This window comes from Budorcas taxicolor, chromosome 5, assembly GCF_023091745.1.
Source record: "Budorcas taxicolor isolate Tak-1 chromosome 5, Takin1.1, whole genome shotgun sequence".
NCBI lineage: Eukaryota > Metazoa > Chordata > Mammalia > Artiodactyla > Bovidae > Budorcas > Budorcas taxicolor.
Genome location: NC_068914.1, coordinates 122,125,273 through 122,147,898, shown reverse-complemented (window position 1 = coordinate 122,147,898; position 22,626 = coordinate 122,125,273). Strand labels below are relative to the sequence as shown.

Sequence of the window (22,626 nt, the reverse complement as noted above, 5' to 3'; positions counted from 1 at the left end):
TTTCTTAGGGGGCTACCAAAGTAAAACATCCAGCTCAATAGCAACAAAAGGCATACATCACCTTTGTATTAGAGTGACAGAGCCAGGTATATATAGTACAATGGTTAAGTGCTTGGGCTCTGAATTAGTAGACCTAAGTTTGAATCCTAGTTTCACCACTTCCTAGCTGTGTGATCCTGAAGCAAGCTCTTGATCATCTCTGAGCCTCCATCATAAAATGCGTAAAGCAATATAGGTTTGTATGTAGGGATATGCTTATAATAAGGATCAAAGGACTAATATACTTAATGCAGTCAGCAAAGAAGCTAGTGCACACCAGCTTAATAATACTAGCTATTATCAGCAGTATCTCCACAACTAACACTCTCTTGGCATGGAGAAGGCTCCACTGGCAGGAAAGGCACTGCTTTTGAAAGCAGGGGAAAAAAAGGGGGCTACAAGGAAGGATAATTAAGTAAAGCAATGATGAAAATTAACAATTTTTTTGACTGAGATCTGAAAGGAGATGGATATTTATAATAATAAATACAAGCATACATTTCATTGTACTTCAAAGATACTGCATTTTATACAAATTGAAAGTTAGTAGCAACCTGTGCTGTCAGAGGGTCGTTAGCATTTTTTAGCAATAAAGTATCTGAAATTAAGGTAACTGTATTGTTTTTTTAGATATGCTTTTGCACACTTAATAGATAACAGCATAGTGTAAACATATGCACTGGCAAACCAAACTTGCTTTATTGTGATATTCTCTTTACTGTGGTGATCTGGAACCAAAATCGGAGATCTCTGAGGTATGCCTGTAGTATACTCTGAAAGCAAAGGAAATGGCGATATATACAGTATTGTGACTGTTTTCCTTAATTCATTGTTGTTGTTGCTTAGTCGCTAAGTTGTGTCTGATTCTTTGCATTGGAAGACAGAGTCTTAACTACTGGACCACTGGTGAAGTTCCTGTGTCTGACTCTGCAATCCCATGGACTTAGCCTGCCAGGCTCCTCTGTCCATGGGATTTCCTAGGCAAGAATACCGGAGAGGGTTGCCATTTCCTACTCCCGAGGATATTCCCGACCCAGGGATGGAACTTTTGTCTCCTATATCAGCAGGTGGATTCTTTACTGACGGGGCTTCCCTGGTAGCTCAGTTGGTAAAGAATCCACCTGCAATGCAGGAGACTCTGGTTTGATTCCTGGGTTGGGAAGATCCGCTGGAGAAGGGATAGGCTACCCACTCCAGAATTCTTGGGCTTCCGTGTGGCTCAGCTGGTAAAGAATCTGCCTATAATGTGGGAGAACTGGGTTCGATCTATGGGTTGGGAAGATCCCCTGGAGAGGAGAAAGGCTACCCACTCCAGTATTCTGGCCTGGAGAACTGCATGGACTGAATAGTCCATGGGGTCGCAAAGACTTGGACATGACTGAGCAACTTTCTCTTTCACCAGAGAAGCCTTTCTTAATTCATACACACCCTCTTTCGTCCTATCACCATAGTTTTCCCACATGTAAACCTAAATGAATCAATAATTTGACACATTTCAGAAACATATTTAATGGGACACTTTTAGGTAAGAAAACGGAAAGGATTTTATTCCCTTCAGGTTATTAAAAATAGGACAGTAACTACACAAATACAAGGATCTACAAATATTATCACATATATGCACCCCAAGAAACTCCAACAGCACAATACTTAGCTTAGATAGTATTCAGTAAATTAAACCAAGCATTACTGTCACATATGGTAATTTACCAAGTTTTTTTTTTTTTCCTGACAATAAAATCATGACAAGCATTGTGGGAAATAAAAAGGTAAGTACCAAAACTTCTCCAACAAATAGCTCAGCAGCTCATCTGGAAGATAGAAACATCACATTTTTTAGCCATTTTTCAAGAACCTGCATAATATTATCAATATTTAGTTTAGGTCACTAAGGTTAAAAGGCGTAATTCCGTATGTTTTACTCTCCTCAGTTCAGTTCAGTTCATTTGCTCAGTGTGTCCGATTCTTTGCGACCCCATGAACTGCAGCACAGGCCTCCCTGTCCATCACCAACTCCCGGGGTTTACCCAAACACAACTGATTCTCCACCTGCCTTCTGACAATTCTGGTGGCTCAATGCCACTCCATTTTGTGCACCCAACCTCCATCACAGTCTTTTACCATTTCTTTGCCACTGCTTGGCTTTTCCTTTTTCTTCTCTGAGCGTCTTTAAGAAAATCACAGATGTTATAGAATGTTAGTGTGTTTACAGATCATAAAAGAGGCAAATGATTCCAACTGTTCAAGCATTCTAAGTGGCCAGGAATGAACTAAATTTCAAAATTGCCAATTTCCAATTCAAAACCTTCTTTCCAACTTAACATATTCCCCATTACCAGTCTTTGAGTTCTCTTCTTATAAAATATTCCTTTATTACACACCTGTATTCACCTCCTGCCAAAGCAGAAGACTCAGATTTGCTCCCTGGCCCAGGAAGATCCCTTGGAAAAGGAAATGGCAACCCACCAGCATTCTTGCCTAGGAAATCCCATGGACAGAGGAGCCTGGTGGGCTACAGTTCAGTTCAGTTTGATCACTCAATTGTGTCTGACTCTTTGAGACCCCATGAACTGCAGCACACCAGGCCTCCCTGTCCATCACCAACTCCCAAAGTTTACTCAAACTTATGGCCACTGAGTCAGTGACGTCATCCAAACATCTCATCCTCTGTCGTCCCCTTCTCTTTCTTCCCGCCTTTAATCTTTCCCAGCATTGGAGTCTTTTCAAATGAGTGAGTTCGTCCCATCAGATGGCCAAAGAATTGGAGTTTCAGCATCAGTCCTTCCAAGGAATATTCAGGACTGATTTCCTTTAGGACGGACTGGCTGGATCTCCTTGCAGTTCAAGGGACTCTCAAAAGTCTTCTTCAATACCACAGTTCAAAGCATCAATTCTTTGAAGCTCAGCTTTCTTTATAATCCAACTCTCATGTCCATACATGACTACTAGAAAAACCATAGCATTGACTAGATGGACCTTTGATGGCAAAGTAATGTCTCTGCTTTTCAATATGCTGTCTAGGTTGGCCATAACTTTATTTCCAAGGAACAAGCATCTTTTAATTTCATGGCTGCAGTCACCAACTACAGTGATTTTGGAGCCCCTCAAAATAAAGTCTCTCACTCTTTCCATTGTTTCCCCATCTTTTTGCCATGAAGTGATAGGCCAAGATGCCATGATCTTAGCTTTCTATATGTTGAGTTTTAAGCCAACCTTTTCACTCTCCTCTTTCACTTTCATCAAAGAGGCTCTTTAGTTCTTCACTTCCTGCCATATGGGTGGTGTCATCTGCATATCTGAGGTTATTGTTATTTCTCCCGGCAATCTTCGGCAATCTTAATTCCACTTTGTGCTTCATCCAGCCCAGTGTTTCTCATGATGTATTCTGTATATAAGTTAAATAAGCAGGATGACAATATACAGCCTTGATGTACTCCTTTTCCTATTTGGAACCAGTCTGCTCTTCCACGTGCAGTTCTAACTGTTGCTTCCTGACCTGCATACAGATCTCTCAAGAGGCAGGTCAGGTGGTCTGGTATTCCCATCTCTTTCAGAATTTTCCAGAGTTTGTTTTGATCCACACAGTCAAAAGCTTGGCAAAACTCTATTAGCCTTTGCCCTACTTCATTCTGTACTCCAAGGTCAAATCTGCCTGCTACTCCAGGTGTTTCTTGACTTCCTACTTTTGCATTCCAGTCCCCTATAATGAAAAGGACATCTTTTTTGGGTGTTAGTTCTAAAAGGTCTTGTAGGTCTTCACAGAACCGTTTAACTTCAGCTTCTTCAGCATTACTGGTTGGGGGAAAGACTTGGATTACTGTGATACTGAATGGTTTGCCTGGGAAACGAACAGAGATCATTCTGTCGTTTTTGAGATTACATCCAAGTACCGCATTTCAGACTCTTTTGTTGACTATGATGGCTACTCCATTTCTTATAAGGGATTATTGTCCATAGTAGTAGATATAATGGTCATCTGAGTTAAATTCACTCATTCCAGTCCATTTTAGCTTGTTGTTTCCTAAAATGTCAATGTTTACTCTTGCCATCTCCTGTTTGACCACTTCCAATTTGCCTTGATTCGTGGACCTAACATTCCAGGTTCCTAGGCAATACTGCTCTTTACAGCATCAGACTTTCCTTCTATCACCAATCACATCCACAACTGGCTGTTGTTTTTGCTTTGGTGTGGCGCTGGAATGGCTGTGAGGAGGTACCCCACGTCCAAGGTCAGAGAAGCCCCAGCCAAGATAGTAGGTGCTGGAGTGGTGGTTGTGTGGCGCTAGAGTGGCTGAGAGGAGATACCCCACGTCCAAGGGCAAAGGTGAAGCCCTAGCAAGATGGCAGGAGGGGCGAATTTGCATTTAGAATCAAACCCCATTCCCGCTAGAGATGCTCAGAGGGCGCAAACAAACTGTGTGCACACCAGGACCTAGAGACCCCACAGAGACCGAGACAGAACTGTTTGAGTGTTCCTGTGGAGGAATGGGTCTGCAGTGGACTGCCGCAGGGGCAGGGCCTCTGGGTGCAGCATACTTGGGTATGGCAGAAGCCCGCTTGGAGGAAGTCACCTAACCCTAACAGAGCTGCCAGAACTTACACAAGACTGGGAAACAGACTCTTGGATGGCACAAACAGACCTTGTGTGCACCAGGACCCAGGAGAAAGGAGCAGTGACCCCACAAGAGACTGACTCAGACTTGCCTGGGAGTGTCCAGGAGTCTCCAGCAGAGGGGTGGGTCAGTGGTGGCCTGCTGCAGGGTTGGGGGTATTGAGTGTAGCAGTACATGCATGGGATATTTTGACGGAGGCCACCATTATCTTCATTATCTCCACCACAGTTTGGCCCCAGGTAAATAGCAGGGAGGGAACACAGCTCCACCCATCAACAGAAAATTGGATTAAAGACTGAGAGGAGCAACCCCACATCCAAGGAGCAGCGGCTGCACGGGTGCAGGAGGGCCAGGAAGAGCTACTCCACGTTCAAGGTCAGGAGGGGCAGCTGTGAGGAGATACCCTTTGTCCAAGGTAAGAGAAACCCAAGTAAGATGGCAGGTGTTGCGAGAGGGCACAAGAGGGTAGACCCACTAAAACCATAATCACAGAAAACTAGCCAATCTGATCACATGTACCACGGCCTTGTCTAATTCAATGAAATTAAGCCACGCTGTGTGGGGCCACCCAAGACGTACAGGTCATGGTGGAGAGGTCTAACAGAATGTGGTCCACTGGAGAAGGGAATGGCAAACCACCTCATTATTCCTGCCATGAGAACCCCATGAACAGTATGAAAAGGCAAAATGATAGGATACTGAAAGAGGAACTCCCCAGATCAGTAGGTGCCCAATATACTACTGGAGATCAGTGGAGAAATAACTCTAGAAAGAATAAAGGGATGAAGCCAAAGCAAAAGCAATATCCAGTTGTGGATGTGACTGATGATAGAAGCAAGGTCTGATGCTGTAAAGAGCAATATTGCAGAGGAACCTGGAATGTTAGGTCTATGAATCAAGGCAAATTGGAAGTGGTCAAACAGGAGATGGCAAGAGTGAACGTCGACATTCTAGGAATCAGCAAACTAAAATGGACTGGAATGGGTGAATTTAACTCAGATGACCATTATATCTACTACTGTGGGCAGGAATCCCTCAGAAGAAATGGAGTAGCCATCATGGTCAACAAAAGAGTCCAAAATGCAGTACTTGGATGCAGTCTCAAAAACAACAGAATGATCTCTGTTCGTTTCCATGGCAAAGCATCCAATATCACCATAATCCAAGCCTATGCCCCAACCAGTAACGCTGAAGAAGGTGAAGTTGAACGATTCTATGAAGACCTACAAGACCTTTTAGAACTAATACCCAAAAAAGATGTTTTTTTATTATAGGGGACTGGAATGCACAAGTAGGAAGTCAAGAAACACCTGGAGTAAAGGGAAATTTGGCCTTTGAGTACAGAATGCAGCAGGACAAAGGCTTATACAGTTTTGCCAAGAGAACGCACTGGTCATAGCAAACACCCTCTTCCAACAACACAAGAGAAGACTCTACACATGGACATCACCAGATGGTCAACACTGAAATCAGACTGATTATATTCTTTGCAGCCAAAGATGGAGAAGCTCTATACAGTCAGCAAAAACAAGACTGGGAGCTGACTGTGGCTCAGATCATGAACTCTTTATTGTCAAATTCAGACTTAAATTGAAGAAAGTAGGGAAAACCACTAGACCATTCAGGTATGACCTAAATCGAATCCCTTATGATTATACAGTGGAAGTGAGAAATAGATTAAAGGGACTAGATCTGACAGACAAGAGTGCCTGAAGAACTATGGACTGAGGTTCGTGACATTTTACAGGAGACAGAAATCAGGACCATCCCCATGGAAAAGAAATGCAAAAAAGCAAAATGGCTGTCTGGGGAGGCCTTACAAATAGCTGTGAAAAGAAGAGAAGTGAAAAGCAAAGGAGAAAAGGAAAGATATTCCCATTTGAATGCAGAGTTCCAAAGAATAGCAAGAAGAGATAAGAAAGCCTTCCTCAGCGATCACTGCAAAGAAATAGAGGAAAACAATAGAATGGGAAAGACTAGAGATCTCTCCAAGAAAATTAGAGATACCAAGGGAACATTTCATGCAAAGATGGGCTTGATAAAGGACAGAAATTGTATGGACCTAACAGAAGCAGAAGATATTAAGAAGAGGTGGCAAGAATACACAGAACTGTACAAAAAAAGCTTCATGACCCAAATAATCACGATGGTGCGATCACTCACCTAGATCCAGACATCCTGGAATGTGAAATCAAGTGGGCCTTAGAAAGTATCACTATGAACAAAGCTAGTGGAGGTGATGGAATTTCAGTTGAGCTATTTCAGATCCTGAAACATGATGCTGTGAAAGTGCTGCACTCAATATGCCAGCCAATTTGGAAAACTCAGCAGTGGCCACAGGACTGGAAAAGGTCAGTTTTCATTCCAATCCCAAAGAAAGGCAATGCCAAAGAATGCTCAAACTACTGCACAACTGCACTCATCTCACATGCTAGTAAAGTAATGCTCAAAATTCTCCAAGCCAGGCTTCAGCAATACATGAACTGTGAACTTCCTGATGTTCAAGCTGGTTTTAGAAAAGGCAGAGGAACCAGAGATCAAATTGCCAACATCCGCTGCATCATCAAAAAAGCAAGAGAGCTCCAGAAAAACATCTATTTCTGCTTTATTGACTATGCCAAAGCCTTTGACTGTGTGGATCACAATAAACTGTGGAAAATTCTGAAAGAGATGGGAGTACCAGACCACCCGACCTGCCTCTTGAGAAACCTATATGCAGGTCAGGAAGCAACAGTTAGAACTGGACATGGAACAACAGACTGGTTCCAAATAGGAAAAGGAGTACGTCAAGGCTGTATATTGTCACCCTGCTTATTTAACTTACATGCAGAGTACATCATGAGAAATGCTGAGCTGGAAGAAGCACAAGCTGGAATCAAGACTGCCGGGAGAAATATCAATAACCTCAGATATGCAGATGACACCACCCTTATGGCAGAAAGTGAAGAGGAATTAAAAAGCCTCTTGATGAAAGTGAAAGTGGAGAGTGAAAAAGTTGGCTTAAAGCTCAACATTCAGGAAACTAAGATCATGGCATCTGGTCCCATCACTTCATGGGAAATAGATGGGGAAACAGTGGTTAACTTTATTTTCTTGGGCTCCAAAATCACTGCAGTTGGTGACTGCAGCCATGAAATTAAGACACTTACTCCTTGGAAGGAAAGTTATGACCGACCTACATAGTATACTGAAAAGCAGAGACATTACTTTGTCAACAAAGGTCCGTCTAGTCAAGGCTATGGTTTTTCCAGTAGTCATGTATGGATGTGAGAGTTGGACTGTGAAGAAAGCTGAGTGCTGAAGAACTGATGCTTCTGAACTGTGGTGTTGGAGAAGACTCTTGAGAGTCCCTGGACTGCAAGGAGGTCCAACCCATCCATCCTATAGGAGATCAGTCCTGGGTGTTATTTGGAAGGAATGATGCTAAAGCTGAAACTCCAATACTTTGGCCACCTCATACGAAGAGTTGACTCACTGGAAAAGAACCTGATGCTAGGAGGGATTGGGGGCAGGAGAAGAAGGGGATGGCAGAGGATGAGATGGCTGGATGGCATCACTGACTTGATGGGTATGAGTTTGAATGAACTCCAGGAGTTGGTGATGGACAGGGAGGCCTGGCGTGCTGCAATTCATGGGTTCGCAAAGAGTTGGACACTACTGAGTGACTGAACTGAACTGAGCATGGCTTCTCCCATCAGAACAAGACCCAGTTTCCCTCTCAGTCTCTCCCATCAGGAAGCTTCCATAAGCCTCTTATTCTTCTACATCAGAGGGCAGACAGGGTGAATATCACAATCACAGAAAACTAACTAATCTGATCACACAGACCACAGCCTTGTCTAACTCAATGAAACTATGAGCCATGCTGTATAGGGCCACCTAAGATGGATGGCTCATGGTGGAGAGTTCTGAGAAAATGCAGTCCACTGGAGAAGGGAATGGCAAACCACTTCGGTATTCTTGCCTTGAGAACGCCATGAACTGTATGAAAATGGGCTATAGTCTGTGCGGTTGCAAAGAGTCAGACAGGACTGAGTATACATACAGGCATTCATCTAAAATCAAGAATTCCTTTAAACCCAAGTAAGTGTTTTCAATTCTAACCATATTCAAATATTTTCTGAATGGGATCATCTACCATGAAGAATGATAGGGTTTATCTTTATTTTTGGTTGTTTTGTAATTTCTGCACCTGATATTTAAAAGTACTAAATGGTGGCATGGGTCGAATTGTGTCTCCCTAAAATAAATGCTGAAATCTTAATCCCAGCACCTGTGAATTTGATCTTATTTGGAAATAGGTCTTTGCAGATGTTAAGATGAGGCCATTAGGATGGGCCCTGATCCAACATGACTCGTGTCCTCATAAGAAGAGAAATACTTGAACACAGACAAGCGATAGTAGCCATGTGAAGTAGAGGCAGAGACTGAGTTATGTTACTATAAGCCAAATATTGCCTGGGGCCACCAGAAGTTGGAAAACACAAGAAAGGATCCTCTCCTACAGGCTTTGGAAGGAGCATAGCACTGCCAACATTTTGATTTTGGACTTACAGCTTCCAGAACTATGAAAGAATAAATTTGTCATTTTAAGCCACCAAGTTTGCAGTACTTTGTTACAGCAGTCCTAGGAAACTAATACGGACAGTGAAGGCATAACTTTTCTAATTCCATTAGACAGTATTAGCATTATATTTAAACAGTCATTTAAAACTATTCCTAAGCGCACATTACGTCAACAAGAAAAAAATCTCTACTTTTGCATTTTCTCACATGATGAAATTAAAAGTCAAATACTCGTTGTCAATTCATATTTCAAGCAGATTAATTTGGTTTTCAAAAAAGTAACGATTGATAAAATCTTTAATAGTTAAGCAGTCCCCATAAGAGGTGCAGAGCACTGTGCCCTTCATTCACTCTTTCAACCAACGACTCAAAAGAAGAACATGCTTACTTGTTATTAGTTGGTCCTGTTGCCAAGACATCAGACTGTAACTTTGGAAAAAATCCTTGCTCATATTTGCCTTGACCAATTTTCATATCAAGTAGATGTGGGTGGATAGCAGTGTGATCCATTTTCATCAGTCGCTGTTCAATTGACTGGGCTATAAATTAAATTTATAACATGTTAGAAACATTTCATTGGCTAAAGCTTAAAAGATAATGCTTCCTCTACTCATGCAGTGACAAGAAACTCAATCTTTGTGATAGTCTGAAATAGATTTTTACAAAAGCTCTTCAGAAATCAGTATAATGTAAGTATAAAAAGGTTAGTTTTAAGTAAATACTAGATAATGAATTTTCATACTATTTTCTGCATGTGGCAAAAGCAGGGCAGTGGGGTTAAAAAACAATCTATAATTTAGTACTGAAACAGTTTCCCGTGAGTGGGAAATTCATATTCTTAATGAAAATATGGTTCTAAGTACAACATTAAAGAAAATGATGGCAAATAAAATATCTTCCTTGAGCTGAAAGACAAATTAGAGAAGGTAAAAGCAAGCACTATAGCCCTGTTACTTTATTTCTTTGTGCAAAGATCCATTAAATATTCATGCTTTTCCACTTGTAAAAAACAAGGAACTGTGTGAACTCTATTACCTTCACTTTTAGCAACAGTCTCATTCTCATTAGGAGTTATTTAAAAGTGTTCATTAGATCAAAATGGGTAATGCAGAGAAAAATAAAATAAGCAGGCATTTAGAAAATGTCCAGAGAATAAAAAACTGTCATTTGAAGAATAACATAGGCCAGAGTTAAAAAATAGAAATTACTCAATATTTCTATTCTAAAACCACTGAAAGTTGGGAGATGTTTCAAAGGCTCAGGAAAGAAACTGTGAACTATTTCTCTGGTTAAAAAAAATCTGATCTTAAATGTCTTTATCAATTGAATTTATAAGAGAAAACATTAATACTCGTAATCAAGGTTAGGTTTCCCATCCCTTGCCTAGAGATTACTGCTGGGAAGGACAAACAGTAACTGTGTGTGTGATGAACAGAACACACTGTGGGCACTGCCAATCTTGGGATCTAAGAGAAGTAAAAAGGTATTTTCTTATAAATATTTCACAGAATCAGTTTACTTTGCCCTATTCAATACCAGCAGATTGAGTATTGCTGGTTCTTCTCCATATATATTCTAAAGAAAATCTTTGGGGTGGGAAGAGGTCTGTGAATGATACATTTCACTCTAGTCAAAAGAATCTACTTAAGATCATCTTATGTGAGATCAATGCTTCCCAGCCAGTGTTTGTGTTTGCAGAATTAAGAGATGTGTACAGAAGGCATTATTACACTAAACTTCAAAGTGTGAGACATCTACTTTAAGCTTTCCTAATTTTTCTTTATAACTCATATGAATTTATCCAAAACTTTTTAAAATTTCATTTTAATGTGTAACTTGTAACTTCTCTCAAAATACAGTCCATATATTCTGGACTGGGCAAAAGGGTGTCATGCTTTAATGTAGTGATATTTAATTTTCAATGATGCCCTCTGACTTTCCACAACAGTATATATATATTCTTAATGCTTCCTAATTTTATAAAACACAATTAGATTTAGGCAAATAATGCTTAGATTCATGGTGTGGAATTCTCTGAAGTCCCTGCCAATTTTATGTTCCATGAACTACTACAAAATTTCACCTCTGCCAAAAAGTGCTTCTACCCTCCCAAAAGGAAAAAAAGAAAAGTAGCGTCAGTTTTTCTGTTGGATTTAAAGTGATAGAAAAACCCATCTGATATTGAGTTATTTTCCTTTAGTTAGGAAGCTCTGTAGAAACAAAAATCGTGATTCACAATTATCTGGGTTTATAAGATTGCCACAGGGAGCACAATGCAATGTTACATTTCAGTGATTATACCATCAGTGAATACTGAACATTCAGAAATTATTAAATGCCTGCTTCAAGAGGTCATAGGCCTGTTGTTAGACTTTCAAGGGTTTGTGCCAAAACTAATTTTCTGTGATCGGTAAGGAATAAGAAAACTCTGCGTTACTAGCAATTTGTTGTCTTTCTGCAAAGAAATCATGAGGTTCTGGTGCCACAATATCAGCAGCAGATAGCCTCTGCCTAAAGCGTTCACCTGCAAATCAAAATTCTTTTTAGTTGAGGCAAAATAGAAACAAAAGCAAAACAACAAAGGACCAAAAAAAAACAAAAGATACACAATAAAATTCAATGTCAACAACAAAATCCCAAACTTTATAGCTTCTGTTGGGGCTGGGATGGGGGTGAGGGTGAGGTAAGTCTTTTAAAAGATAAAAGTCTATTACCTTTTACCTGATAAAAGAAATAACTGCACCATTCATGAGAGATAGATATAGTCACAGTCAACTGCCTCCCTTTAAAGAAAGTCTTTGATAAATTAAGTTCCTGGGAGACTATTCCTAAACTTAATTTAATCTCTTTCAAATATGGTAAATCTATAACGGTACATTTTTAAGAGTATTATATAATTTTTGTGATGACAGTACGAGTACCAAACTCTGAGAGGCCAAGAATCTATGTTAATCGAAAAAACTTTCTAGAAGCATACAAATAAAGCAATCAGTACTTAGCTTCATTTAAAAAATTCTGTCAGGAAGGGAAGAATAAAATTTGCTCAAGAAGGCATTATACTATTTACATGGCTACTAAAGCACTGAAAGCCACACTACTCTCTGAACAGGCATAGACAATTTTGATCACTCTGCTCTCCCAACTTTCAGAAACAGAGAGGCAACTGTCACTTCCTAAAGGGCTCCAAGGATCTACCTTCATAAGTGGGATATACAAAGAATGATGTTTCCTCAAGTTATCAGAAACCTCTGAAGGCTACACAAGAGACATCCTTTATATACTTCTTTCCTTAAAACATGCTAGTTACAGCATCACCACACTCTTGTAACTCTGCTCTACTTCAAATGAAGCGAGAAAGGCAAGCAACAGAGGCAGAGCAAAGAAAATCTGTATTTGCTGCTTTTTGCTCAAAAAAAAAAAGAAGGGTGCTCTCAAACAGCTTTTACACTTGAAGGGGAAGAAATAAAAGGAAGGGGCACTCAAGTGATAAAAGTCAGTTTACTGGCAGAGAAATAAACTAAGAAGAGTTAGGAATCGGGTACTAAGGTATAAAACTATGTGGACTGGTACATTTTACACGTTTATTTATTGTTTATTTATTGAAAGGACAGCTTAATGTGTTAAGACTCCAGGTGCTAGAATCAGTCAAACTCTGGTTCAAATCAGGGCTTCATCAACAACTAGCTATGCAATCACAAGCAAGTGACTTCACCTCTCAGTTTTCTCAACTGTAAGATGAAGGCAGCAATAAAACAGGCAATAAAATGTGTCTATACCTCCTCATTATGATGATCAAATGCAAAACTGTACATAAAATAGTATGTACTCAGTAAACACTGTTAATATGATTATTTACTTAACTGACTATAGTATTACACTGCCAGACAAGATCGGCCAAGACTATTAATTCTCTGAGAGAAAAACTAACATCAGGGTTGGGAAGCTCTCATTTGAATACGAGAATCTAGAGGTTTAATTTCAATAGATGAAGCTATTTTAATTAATGGTACCACTAAAATAAATAGTTTTAATTATGTAAATTAGGTAGCAACTCAAATTTACTATGTTAAACTAATACTTATTTTCCTTAGATGAAGAGAAGAAAAGGTAAAAAGCAAAAAAAAGCAAAATAAGCAGCAAAACAAAAATTAATATTTTTTCATTAAGGTAATAAAGAGAATAAGACAGAAATTACAGGAACCTAATAGTTCTAATCCACTCAGCTTGTTACCGTTTTTCGTCTTCTGAGGGAAGAGGAATGTCAAGTGGGAATAGGACAGACATTAGCTCACAAAACAGAACAAAACATAACTACAGAAAGCATCTCTTGATATAGCACAAGGATTAACCAGGAAGTCTAAAACTGAAAATTAATTTTGTGGTTTATAAGGTCAACAATGTGTAAAAAGAAATGATCGTGGATTTTAAGCTCGTTTTTAAAGGCATGACAAATGTACCTGCTTCTTTTAAAGTGCTGCATTTCTGATAAATAGATGTCCTCAAGGTGGGTGCCCTTACATTATACAGTCTTATCTTCTCAATCCGAGAGTCAAAGACTCGAAGCAAAGGGTCTTTCTCTTCCCATTGAGACATAATTTTGTTATCAATAAAGGTGGCAAACATCTGTGTTTCAATGAAGCGTGAAAGAAATGGCAGGTATGGCTCTGGCTGGTCAGACAGGAAGGAAGCCTGTAGTGAGACAATCAGGCAATTAGTAGTGCAAAGAGATCCTCTTAATACTACATGATAAACCTCAAAATTATCTGTCGCTAAGGTCATTCCTTTTCAATCTTATAACACGCAAAACTAATGTATGAAATTCAAAAATCCTTAAAACTTCACTCCCCCCCCCATCTTTTAAATTCATAGAATTCAGGTCACTTAAGTCATTAGTGCTGCTCCTACCTTTCAAAACTGATTTACATTCTGGTCCTCATGACCATCATGCAGAAAAAAAGAGCACTGTTAATGAAACATGGTGGATCAGTCGCTACACGAACATCAATTATTCTCTTCACTTGCCATTAAATTTGACACCTTTTCCCCAGTGAGCTGTAATTTTTTCCACTCTCTATTCCTAGACTATGGCAAATACCTCCAAGTCATAAGACAGCCAGGTGATTAATGGATACAATAATAGCATTAATATATGCATAAGCAATACTCTTCAAAAAAAAACCCCAACAATATGGAATTTGTGTTTATAAGTAAAATCATCTGTTCTTCAAGTAGATGTTTTCCTAGGTGCCCAAAGTGAGAAACTGATGGATGAGTACTAATTCAAGATCAAACTCCATCCAGACCTGTGCTAACAGAATAGTCTGGGCCTTAACCACTAAAAAAATCACTGCCTGGAAAACCATCCAAAGCAAGTCAAGCCTGTTGAAAACATTTACAGCCAGCCACATGTCCCTGTTACCAGCTTGTCTGCTTGCATGGAATGGCTCAGGAAATTGTGATCAGCTTCTAATTCAAAGGGTTCATTTCTTTCCTTGGCTCTTCAGGTCCATGCATGTAGAGGAATTCTAGTCACAACTTGGCACTAGCTAAAATTTGGAACTGGACTATTATTTCACCTACTGGGATGCCTCTGCTTTTCATTCTTTTGATTGAGTGCAATGTGGCAAAAGCCAGAAGGGGAAAGGTGGAAGTATATCTTCTGACCTATTGTTACTCTCCTTAATACTCATAGCTTTCTCCCAGCATATTTATTTAGGAAACAAATTCTGATATTTAGGATGTCTTTGAAAAATTTCCTTACAGAAATCCACTTATTCAATTTAAGTGCCTTCATAGCTTAGATGTAGTCACACAAATCCAAATGGCCCAAGAATGGTTCATAGCAGTCTCCAGAAGTCAGCTCACCTCTTAAAAAGGTATTTTAGAGATAAATATCAACTTTGCTTTTCATAGAGCAAACAGCCTTTTTTCCTAAATGGACCAAAATGTCTGGCTTTTTGATATTCAGATGCTTGTGGGCTGTATCACTTTAAGTCAGCAAAGACTTGGCTTACAGGACTAGTATGTGATAGTTCTGTAAATTTTCCTAGTGAAAAATGAGATGATTACAAGCCTTCTGGAATCCAGCATGAAACTTTCATTTCTCTAGGGGTTATATAAAAAGAATTCCATTTATAGTTTAAAGCTACATAAAGATTAAGAGGAAGAAGGTACCAGGGCTTGATTTAGATAATAATTTGAATTGCTCCAAGGATAAATCATGAGTATACAAAGATTAGTTCCAAGCTGGCTAGGAAAACATGTGCAGAAATGGTTAAGCTTAATGAGAAATGAACCTAACAGCAGGAATACATTTGGATAGGTGAAGGCCTCTTAATTTATTAAAGAAGTTTTCTCTAACATAAAGTGCATCAGAACTTAACTGTTAAATGTGGTTTATATAACTATCTGAAAAATACCTGATGAAATCAGAAAAAAATCTTTTATACTACCCACCTTTACAGAAATTTTTGGTTAACACTTATTTGGCAGATGCTCCAAGATTGTAGATTAGCCTCTTGGAACATAGTAGCTTCTTTGAGAGGTCTTCCATGACACAAAGATACCATTCAGCAAAAGGCCACAATTTATTCTAATTGCAATATCATGCCTTGGCAACCATAAAGGCAAGGGACTGAACTACATCCTAGTGACCTGAAAGAGTTAATGTACACCCCTAAGTGCTTTCGTCTTGGGCAGGGGTGGTGGTGGTGGTGGGGAAAGGAATCTGGTGAATATGTCCAGAAAAACTGGCAGAAGAGCATAGTAGACCTTAGAAAGAAGCCTCAACTTCAGCAGGACAATTAAAAGCTAGTATCACTTTCTGTCTTCCTTTTCTGATACTTCAGAACACAGTCTAACAGTCATGAAATCTCATTTTTCTCATAAAACCTCATTTTTTTCTCTTTTGATGCTGAGATAAAAATTTACCTTCTGAAAGTAAACTGTTTGTTACCTTTATATGGACAAATTGTGACTTCACCGTGGGATGAAGACAAAAATCTAAGGCTTTACCAGAAAGGAACAGGCTTCATTTAACTAGATTTGATCCTAAAATATGAGTAAATAAAACTCTTACAAGGTGAGGTAGTGTTAACAGATTTGAAAAATGAATGAAATTTAAGAGTTTCTATTTCAAGTATCTTCAAAGTATAGAAAATTTAAAAATGAGGTTAAAGGCAATTTAATACATGATTCAGTGAGCAGCTTAATGAGCTAGTTCATTTACTTTCCTGTGAAATTATTTTATCTATTATAAAATAGTGGTTAAGAAAAGTTCTTAAGGGGAAGGGTGGGGGGAAAATCTATTTTTAAAAAGTTAGCAAAATCAATAACATATAGACTATTAAGAACCACAAAAAGGGAAACTGGTTCTTTTTACTTTATCAAAGTTTTGCATCTGTTCCCGGTTGGTCAGCCATGATTCCAGGTCCTGGGCAGTCTGAATCACAAACGCTTCATAATCTGCAAACATCTGTGTAAAGCGGTTGGCAAAGATCTCTCGGAGTTGAACATTGAGCTGGTAGTCCCTTAGTTCTGCCTCTTCACACTGCAGTTTTAAGTCTTTTTCTTTTTCACCCAGAGAGGCAGAGAGGTCCATTTTTTCCACAGTCACACCAGTCCGCTTGGCCAGAGCCTGGAGACGAGCTATGGTTTCATTGCCCTTCAGTAACTCATACATGCTGATGCTATTTGCAGAGACGTTGCCATTCTTCTTGTCATTGACCAAGTCTTTCAGAACCAGATTCTTGAGCTTGGTGGCACTCTCACTGCAATGTAGACTGCCCTCAGGAGGGATCCCAAACTGAAGAAGAACTTCAGAGAGTTCCTGAATAAAATCCACTTTATTGGGGAACTGTGGAAATTCTTCAGGCAACTCAATAAAATGGTTGTCAATATCTACAAAACACAAGTTAGCCTGAAAGAGAAAAAAGAAATACAAAGGTTTTAAAGTAAAGGAATATTATGTTCTAAAATATTCTTGCCAGCTATTATTAACAAAACTACAGGTTTCCACAGCCTTTTATGTTAACCTTCTCAGAGTTAAGAATTTTTTGTTCTTTAAAAATAAATCTCTGTTGTCAGCATTTTCCCCTATGTAAAAGAATATATATCTTTAACATATATATAAATCATTTCCTCCAGGTCTCATCAGTCTATTATAACTGATGAGGATGTGACTCTGCAATATATGGCATCCAGTAAGTATTCCTTAAACAGGTAAAAGTGCAGAGATTCATAGCACCTTACAAATAGGAGGCACAGGGTAAAATGCTCACTGAGTTTGAACTTTCTATGCCATTCCACTGCTCTAACACCATTTATAATTTAGAATTAATAATTGCTAAAACTTAGCAGCTATAGTATTCCAAAATGGAAAGAAATTGGCAAAGAGCATTACAGTTCACAGAAAATCCACAAATTTTCACTTTATCCAAAATTAGCTTCAACCTCATATATGGCAAGACCATTTCAGAAGCCAGGACAAAGAGCAGGAGACAGAGAGGGGTGGGGTTAGTGCCTCGAGAAAAGGTAAATGACCCTTGAGTAATTCAGACTTGACTTGAATATTTTTGAGTCAAGCAAAAGAAGAGGTTGAAATGAGAGAAAATGGCTTTTTTTTTTTGAGTTTGCTTACACTCAAGATTTTTAATTAAAAGACTTTTAAATATCTTTCAAGTAGATAAAAAAAATTCAAGGGGCTAAGTACTTGCATAAAATTTGGATTATCCCTCAGGTACCTGATGACAATATATGCAAAAACAGCATTTTACCTTTTTTGCTCACACCCTCTTAGTCAGAACAAGGTTGTCAGAGTAAAGGAAAACTGGGCTTCTAAATTGGGGCGAAGGAGAAGGGCAAGGTAGCCCATCACATAAAACTGATCCTGACTGTATTAGTATGCATAAGGTGAAGTCAGTAAACAGAACAGGAAGTCTCAGCTCATACTTCCCTCTACCTGGCCCCCAACAATGCCCCCAAGGTCAACAAAGACAGAATTCCCACTGTCCTCTGATCTTGAATGCTAACATCCTTCGTAGCTAAGTCTGTAAAGAATCTGACTGCAATGCAGGAGACCCAGGTTAAATCCCTGAGTTGGGAAGATCCTCTGGAGAAGGAAATGGCAATCCACTCCAGTATTCTTGCCTGGAGAATTCCATGGACAGAGAAGCCTGGCAGGCTACAGTCCATGGGGTTGCAAGAGTCAGACACAACTTAGCTACTAAACCACCACCACCAAGATGAAAAAAGGAGAGCAAACACCTGGGTCTCTGTTATTCTCTTTTGATCTCTGTTCTTCTTGTTAGATATTGATAAGCAAGAGTACAGCAGAGTTCCACATTAAGATCAATAAAAGCTCAAGATTTTCTGCTCTCCAAAACCAGAGAATCAACAGTGACTATTTAAGCCTAAGACAACCTTTGAATCCAACCTTTTAATTCTGTAGATGAAGAAATTGAGGCCCAAGAACGGACATGATTTCCTGACACCTGTTCCAGATATGCATCTTCAAACAGCCTGGTGGCTTAAGGGATTCTTTTTTTTTCCATTACGCTTCATTTCCAATGTTAATAGTTTTCCCAAAATAAAGTAAGAGCTGAAGTCATATCTTACTGAAGACAGTAGTGCTACTTACAGCTTTATTTAAATCCACATCTTTATATATGTTTCTACAGTCTCTAGAAAGTAGGATGTATTGTAAGGCTTAAAGGGAGAAACTAGGTCACCATAATTCAAATGGATGATTCAATATCTTTAAAAATGGAAGAAAAAAATTCACTAACTTGCTAATCTAAATGTTAACCTGCAACCTCTCACCACTTAGATTTTGTACTGTCTCTATCATTAACGCCTTCCTGTTATCCTTTTCTATCCCTCTCCTTCCCCCATTAAAACAGAAAAATGATACGTTTGGGGAAATTTTAAAGCTTGTCATGCTCACATAATCACTGCTGCTGCTGCTGCTAAGTTGCTTCAGTCGTGTCTGACTCTGTGCAACCCCACAGACGGCAGCCGACCAGGCTCCCCCGTCCCTGGGATTCTCGAGGCAAGAACACTGGAGTGGGTTGCCATTTCCTTCTCCACACGTAATCACTACTGAGCCAAAATGTACGGCAAGGTGGGTGTTCCTGCACTGCAGTTATTGGCTTCTCTCCGTATTCCTGCGATTCTCTCTCACTCTCCTATGCAGGCTTGCAAGGGTCCAAATTGGGGTTTTATTGCAAAGAAGAGATACGGAGTGTAAACTTGTGTCATAAAAATTTATTGAAGACAAACCAAAGAGCCCTTTTTCTACAACAGAAAAGAACTGCATACAATAGGGTATTCTTGTAAGTCAGTTTCTCATTTTTAATACCATTAAATCTAAGAAAAATTTTTTAAACTCAAGAATGAAAAATATACTCAACATCTCAATCCAATGTTGTTTTAGGACTAAATACTTCTATAACTGTGCTAATCAACCTGCCAGAAGCCTGCATGATATGTAATTACTACCAATTAAAAACAACACACATTCCCTCAAAAGTAAGGGGACAAAGGACTGAAGTTTAATGATCTCTTTTCCCAGGAAGCCTGTTCCAATCCTAAAGGCATTCTGATTTCCTTTGTATACATTCTTCGATCTTTCATTCCTCTTATTTTTTTTAGCCTCTGCTATTGATATTTGTAAATGTCTTATTCTGGAAAACAGAACACCTCTTAAAGGTGACTTTTTTCCTCTAGATGTCTCCCAGGATATCACACACTAGTAGTGTATGAGACAACTGTTTGCTGAATGAATGAATAAGGCTCAAGGAGATGGTCATTTTATGGAACCTTAAAAATGGAGGCAATAGAATAAAGTATCCAAAAACGTGAGGCCAAGGCAGCTCTCTCCATGTTTGGTAAGAGTTCGGCTTTCTCAATGGCTGAAGCTGGCATAAGTGTATGTCAGAGAAGAAAATTTAACAGTTTCATAGAATTTTAGGGCAAGATATGACAATAAGAAAGTAGCAAAAGCAAGATATTAACAAAAAGAAAATAGCAAAAGCAATGCTATTTCAGCTTTTCTCTTGCTTTTTGTCTACCATTCATTGTAAAGATGTTAGAAAGTGAGGTACCAGTCTATACAACTAATTCTCAGTGTTACATCCTTGCACCATCACTTTCCCATACCCCACCAAAAACAATGTAAGAAACAGCTACCTGTGCCTATCATTTTGGAATCATGGGGCTAGTGAGTGCGTAGTTAATTATAAGCCTATGTAGTTACATTAGTTAGCTAACAACTAAAGTCATATCTTCTTAAAATAATCATTTTGTAAACTTATTTTCACAACTATTCTAAGAAACCCTCTCACTATTTTTAGCTATTATTTTATTTTGCAGTTTTTAGGGAAAGGGGAATATTACTAGCCACTCTTAAAAATGATTATTTTTATAACCATTTCCTCTTCCAAATTATGTGTGTGGATTATTTCATCTCATTGTAAAACAACAGCAGAGCAACGTGATATGCCATTAGCCTTTTCTTCTAAGTCAGTAATGCACACATGTATACTTTCTATACAGAAGCACTACTATTTTCACAGCTGATTCAGGTTATTTCATATTATTCTACTCTATGAATAGATAAGTATGTATACTTATTAAAGTACTGATTTAGTAAATGATTTAGAAAATCACAGGTATTACTATAAGAGCTTTCAGAGTATTTAAGTATGTTCAGTTTTAGAGTCAGAGGATACATATAGACACATACACACAGAGGATACACATAGACACACAGAACAGAAAGATTTCCTAATAACAAACACTTCAAGCTGGCATTAAAATTCTCTAAAAGTAAATAAATAAAATTTTCTCAACAATTATTACTCATGCAAAAATGGAAACGTAATATTTGTGTCTAAACAAATATAATTTAATTAACATGTAAATAGACCAGATACTCAACAAGAAACTAAAACACATCACAGTTTAAATCTTTAAATCAAACTATTTTTGGCTAGTCTATTTCTTTTTCCTTGAAAATTTAAAGGGCTTACTTCTTTGGACCAACAAAACACTTACATTAATTTAATAACGGAGAAAATGAGAGTTCAGTTATAAGAAAAAAGAGGTATCCAAGAAAGAAGCAGAGAGCATGCACAAGCTCAAAAGGAACAAGAGAGTTTGCATGTGTATTCTACATGACCTGAATTGGCTACTTTCCCCTGAACAAAAATGTTCATTTTGGTAAGAAAACATTCATTAGAATAAAGCAAGAAATGGATGATTACAGGAATCATTTCTGGGTATAACATCTGTGGCTTAGTGTGTTATTTTAAATTCACTTATTAAAATGAGAATCTCTATGGGAAATAATAGCAAATAAAGTGAAGCACAGCATGAAAAATTTTACTGAGAAAGGTGCTAATTAAATTGCTAATAATATAATGAAATTAACCATTTTATGTTTTTTAATAGGCCATGGCTCTCTCATCAATATTTCAATTCAAAGTCTTTACACTTCAATTCTGAGTACTATTAAAACAGCTAAAAATTAGATTCAAAATGCTTTCAATAATTCCTGTTTATTTTCTTCTGAAACAACATTGGGAAATATAACACACAGAAAGTATAGTAATCTTAAGGTGGCCTAAAAGCTAAGGGTTAGAATTTTTATCTCACGCAGCTAGCTAAGCTGACATTCAGAAAAAGTTGATAACTGGTCTTATGTCTGAAAACAAAGACTAAGTATTTAATATTTCCATGATCCTTAGTTTGCAGAAAGATTTTACTTTTCATTTGACAGAGGTTAAAAATCAAATTCACTTCAATTAATACAATAATTTTGAAGGATTTTAAAACTACGCTGTACCACTTAAAAACAAAATTTAAAACATGAGTAAAAAAATAAAATACTATTAGAATAATAAAGCAACTAGATAATACTACTATCACTCCATCTTCACAAATTTTCAGCTGTAAAAATCTGCCACTGTTCTGTTTTGAGCCATGTTTCATTATTGACTATGTCACATAATAACCATTAGAAGTCAGGATCTGAATGCCAAGTGTCTGCCCTAGACAGACTTGGAAGATTCAGAATAGCCAGAGACACAGTTTGGACAAAGACAATGTTATCTAACAAAAGTGGCCCTGACCTAAATTAACAAAGAGCAAATGCTGCATCATTCATTTAAAGTTTTACCTCTTGAGGAAGTTCTAGCTTAGAACGGTCAGTTCCTTCTTTTGACTGAAGGCCCATCAGATAAGGGACAGGAGCATCAAGAAAATGTAGCAGAGAAGCAGGGAGGATGGGCACATAAACATGCTGCCACTGAAATGGGAACAGAAGTGTGGTGATGCCTTCAGCCACAGTCATCAGGCGTTGATAATCTGCATAGAACAACAATAACAGAAACGGAGGGGAAGATTCCAA

The 22,626-nt window shown here is 38.4% G+C and overlaps 1 protein-coding gene across 1 annotated transcript in view; it reads right to left on the bottom strand.

Annotated features, from left to right (window-relative positions):
- The window catches only part of DENND5B (DENN domain containing 5B), a 218,866-nt gene that overhangs the window by 49,241 nt on the left and 146,999 nt on the right, over nt 1-22,626 (bottom strand). The window contains exons 5-8 of the mRNA XM_052639898.1: nt 22,396-22,583; nt 16,600-17,136; nt 13,676-13,907; nt 9,607-9,757 (exon numbers count right to left, since the gene is read on the bottom strand). Coding sequence (XP_052495858.1) covers nt 9,607-9,757; nt 13,676-13,907; nt 16,600-17,136; nt 22,396-22,583 — 1,108 coding nt within the window. The remainder of the gene's footprint in view (nt 1-9,606; nt 9,758-13,675; nt 13,908-16,599; nt 17,137-22,395; nt 22,584-22,626) is intronic.